The sequence below is a fragment of the Diadema antillarum genome, unplaced genomic scaffold (genome assembly GCF_040938485.1).
Source record: "Diadema antillarum isolate AM-2024a unplaced genomic scaffold, OU_Dant_1.0 seq00001660_RagTag, whole genome shotgun sequence".
NCBI classification, from domain to species: domain Eukaryota; kingdom Metazoa; phylum Echinodermata; class Echinoidea; order Diadematoida; family Diadematidae; genus Diadema; species Diadema antillarum.
In genome coordinates, this window is record NW_027272360.1 from 481,603 (window position 1) to 486,584 (window position 4,982).

A 4,982-nucleotide genomic window follows, 5' to 3' on the forward strand; every position below is an offset into this window, starting at 1 on the left:
CTGATGTTGACTATCACTAGTAATTGCAGTGTTGCCATTGATAGTAAAGTTACCATAAGTTTAGATAACGGGCATGACTGTCTTGAGTATTTTCTTGTTTATATGGCTTTGGATCAAAACAATTGACAATAAGACAAATTGGCTTTTCTTTAAGACAATTCCGTTCCAAACTCATGTACACGTTGATTGTGAATATACTTTTACATAGATTTAACCAAACGACAATTGAAATCTCCGGTGTCGTATAATTATGAAACATTATATGGGAATAAAGAATGTCATAGGAAACGGGTTAACAGTGAAACTGCCTGAACTGCCTTTTGAAGAGACTTTGGTATTGATTAATATTTGGTTCAACCCCATCTTCCAAAGATGGTCCTCCTTGCATTGATTATTCGATATTACGTGTGTGTGTGTGTGTGTGTGTGTGTGTGTGTGTGTGTGCCCAGGAGGATCAATCGTTTCAGTTACAAGCAAAATCAGTGTTTGAAATACTTATCCTCGTATTATGGGCATCTAGATCTATCCAAAATTATCAAATGGTATTATGCCCAGTTACTGAAATACAACAAATTAATTAGATTAATTTATATTACAAAACTCTTACAGTAACACGTTGTGAGCCAAATACCTAGTCAACAGTGATATAATCGTGGTCACCTTATATTCGCTTATCTTTGAGCTTGCCTTATCTCCTCCGCCCATGGCTCCTGCCGGCTTAAGTAATGCGACTGATTGTGATGTCAATAAGTGCTCTACATCTTGCCTAGAAGAGGGATCATTTACATGTATAATTAATTGCTTCTGCCACCATCGGTCCAAGAGCATCGTAAAGCATAACTCGAGCAAGGCAACTCCGTACAAAATGGCGACCACCAGGGCCCAGGTTTTTTGCTTTCTGACTCTGTGTTTACTTGCGAGCGGGAACGCAATTCACACAGTATCCAGGCTGATTCCTGAGCAGTACGTCGGAAGATGGTATCAGGTAATAAAGTCATTCATGAAATTTTACATTATTACTTTGATTTGTTTCTCTCTCTCTCTCTCTCTCTCTCTCTCTCTCTCTCTCTATATATATATATATATATATATATATATATATATAATAAACAGAAAAAGGTGATGCCAGGATGATATTCGATAGCCAATTTGATATAGCTATATATTATATTTGTTGACCACGTTGTTGACAGCTTAATGGAAAATTCTTATTTCTTATTCGAACTTAATGCTTTCCTAGTGTAGGCCCTATGTATATGTATGTCTGTATACATATATGTGCACACATATAAATGAGTAAGTAAATAAATGAACAAATATATGTATATATATACACATAGATCTATATATATATATATATATATATGCATATAATATATAAATAAATGAAACATATTTGGCAATATATCATGAATGAATGCAAGTCTTATTGGATTCATACAAAGTACATACAAAGTGTATATGTGGATGTGTGTTGGAGAGGTGAAGAAGGTGCATATGGAACATTATAATACATTGATGATGTACATGTTGTGAAGAGCATTTCTTTACAGTGAACCGAGATAGAATACAAGCTTAAGGTACAACTGTCTGCTGATGTCTTACGCATGATTCCTTGAAGATAAAAAAAAAAAATCCCACTCAAGGGTACAAATTTTAGATATATAGGCACCATTTGTTGCAGAAGTCCAAGTTTAAACAAGGGTGAGGTACAATCTTCATTTAAAGTGCACTAAGAAGCATGTTAAATCTTGTGATATCAAAACAAATTGTGGAAATGAATACTAGTAAGTGATATGAAATGTCACCTTCATATAACAAAATGCTCCTTTCTTCAGTTTGCATGTAGAGATGAGTATAAATACATGTATATTGTAACTACACACTTATACTACGTAATATGTGGTACTGAGTCGATTACAATTCCTTCGACATTACTTCCCCCATAGTGTCTTCAAAGTTCATCGGTCGATATCATTTCTAATTCCATATTTCAAACGGGGAAAACTTACAAGTTCTGTTCTCTCTCGAAGTAATCCATTGATGTTGTTTTCGTAGGTTTTGACAAACTCTTACTCCGATTTATTCACTGGACGTGATGCGAAACCAGACTGTGGGACGGCTGACTGTGAGTATAACATCACTTTTGTCCTTTCTCTTTCTTTTCTTTCTTGTCGTTGTCGTTTCTTCATTGTTCTTCTTCTTCCCTTTGCTCCTCTTGCCTAAATAAACGAATAAATAAACAAATAAATAAATGAATAAATAAACAAATGAATATATGAAATTGTATATAAATCAGTAAATGACATTTCTAGGGTTGCTTCTATGGTAGTGTTTCATCTCTCCAAGCTGTGATTTTAACTTTCGTCATTATAAATGTGACGTATGAAATTAGTTTTTTTTTTTATTACGCGCCATTAGATAAGTTGCTGATCAATAATTTTTAATAACGCAAAGGTGTTTTTCTAGCATAAAACAACGGTGCATTGAACGTCTGATACTGTCATTAAAGCATTTATGGAGATTTATGGAGTATTCGAAGACATGTTGGTACTAATACTATTTTTGTTTTAGTTGACGATGATTTCAGAGATGAAATTGAGAAGTTAATTCAAGCTGGAAAATTCCTGCTCGACAATTAGCGTCATCCATTCAGATAAGGCTAACGGTTCGATTGTTTCCAAGGTGACATACACATACTTTTATCAAACCCTTCGTCTACACACAAAGTTTCATAGTCATAGAATAAATTATATCTTTAAACACGTATCAATCTGCATCAGACACGCTCGTCAACGAGACACACGTCACCGTGTACAACGCCAACTATCGGCTAGACGAGGGCTACACTGATGGGATCAGGGGTTATGCCTACATTCCCGACCCGGAAATCCCTGGGCGCCTCAAGGTGGTACTGGATGGCGTACCTACTGAAGGAGATTGTACGTATATTTGTCTCCTTGATATCTTACATTTTTGAGATCGAAAAAAATGCTGCTACTTATTAGTAACCAAAATGTTTCTTTCTCTTTCTCTTTCTGTGATGAAGGCAGAACAGACAAACAAACAAACACCTCAGGGTTATGATCTGAACATGATAGTACTCCTATCTTTTCACCAAGGTGTTTGTATTCACAATGGCTCAAACGCCACCTATTATTCAATGATAACTGGAAAATGATAGCTCATTATTTTTAAACACACTCGGATATTGGGACAGTGTGGGTGACGTTGAGGATCAAAATTTTGGTGTGGGTTTTAGGAATGGGTTTCGGGAAACGTCTATAGTGATCATGTGTTTATGATAAGAGCTGTTACACACTTCCTGATGTGAAATCAGTGATTGACTATTAAGAAGGTATATTTATCACAACAATAGTGTTGTTTGAGGTAGTAGGGTGGATAAGACAACGATATCAGACTTGGAGAAATTGATTTACAAAACAAAAAGAACAACAAGAACAGAGCAGCTTCTATACATGCTATAAAAGTATTAGAGAATCGTTTATGCTTGATTACGACATTCTGATCATAATCATGATGATGGATTAACTATGTTCGTACAGATGGGTGAGATGTCGACGATTATCTCAGAGATAAAGGAAACATAAACACACAAAGAAAACAAATAAGAATCAAGGCGACATAAAATAATGGTAATAGCACAGTAAAAAAGATGCGGGGAAATAAAGATAGAGAAGGAGCAGAAGAGAGAGGAGGAAATAGGATGAAGAGGACTCAAGAGTGTAAGGGAGAGAGGGAGAGGGGGGAGGAGAGAGGAATAATGAAGAAAATTACAGTGGGCCACTGCTTTCAAAGATCTTATCAATCTCTCTTCAAGACTGGGTGTTCAAGCTTGGCCCTACGGTGGAGGCAAAATACCAATACAGCCTGGTGAAGGGCGGACAGGAAGCGAACCAACTCTACGTTCTCAGTCGCGACCCCTCCCAGTACTACCAGCTGTACGACTTCGAAGTGCGGGAGTACTTGGCGTTACACGGGTTCACCGGTCAGCTGAAGGCGCCGTACGAAGTGCCACACCCTGCCGAATGCGTGTACCCGCCTAGTCCGGAGGAGTGATGTTTTGCACCCCACTCCATTCCGATTCTTTTACCCTCTGTCTCCTGGAAGATATCAGCGATGAGAGGGGAGACACTACCGTATTGTGGTACAGGGCTTAACATTGATTTTCTCTTGATATTAAAAAGTTTGAGAATTTTGCTTCAATGCAATGATATTAGGCAATATGTGGAGTTGGTTATAGATGAAAGAAAATGCACTCTTATCTGTTATTTTTACTGACACGAATTGATAACCTCTTAATGTAGTCATATTTAGCATATTCTTTTTAGTATTTTTTTCAAATAGCAAATTTGGGTAGACTGTGAAAGTGTTTACCGCAAAAGGTGAAAAAAAGAGAACCAGATCCGAGGTATTTTTATATACTGAAGGATGATACAACGTTGTAAACAAAAATAACGAAAAGTAGTCACTTGAAATAAGTACAAAATTAACAATCCCTTCGAAATGACACACGTCAGAGCAATTGTGATCTATACTAAACCAGCTTGTCAGAATTTTACGCACGAAGCTTGCTTATTTAACATCATTTATCCATGCCAATGTATTGCTTACAATTGGAAGAATGGGCACAATAAAACGAGCAGTAACGCAACTAGCAAGGTTATGTTGTTTTATCGTCTTGCTTCTTTGTCTTGATTTTAAACAAAAATATGAAGGACAATTTGTTGGTATTTTACAACACTCATCCGTCCTCAAGGCCTTTCCGATCGAAATTGTGATAGCAGATAAAAATAAAGCTTTAAATAGTTTCGTTTAATATGGAGAACAAAAATAATCGTAAACACATCTCGATGTTTTTTGTTCAGGCTACAATCCTAGTTTTTCCTCTTTGACAATTTTTTTTTTTGAGATGACTGCTCGTGTAGGCTATAGAACTGGACATATCTGCCTTTTTTAAG

The 4,982-nt window shown here is 36.5% G+C and overlaps 1 protein-coding gene across 1 annotated transcript; it reads left to right on the forward strand.

Moving 5' to 3' along the window:
* Positions 1–865: 865 nt before the first annotated feature.
* LOC139711468 (outer membrane lipoprotein Blc-like) lies at positions 866–4,080 on the forward strand. The gene is made up of 4 exons (XM_071623346.1): positions 866–985; positions 2,059–2,128; positions 2,784–2,942; positions 3,842–4,080. The coding sequence occupies exons 1-4, from the start codon at positions 866–868 to the stop codon at positions 4,078–4,080; spliced, it is 588 nt and encodes a 195-aa protein (XP_071479447.1).
* Positions 4,081–4,982: the final 902 nt, after the last annotated feature.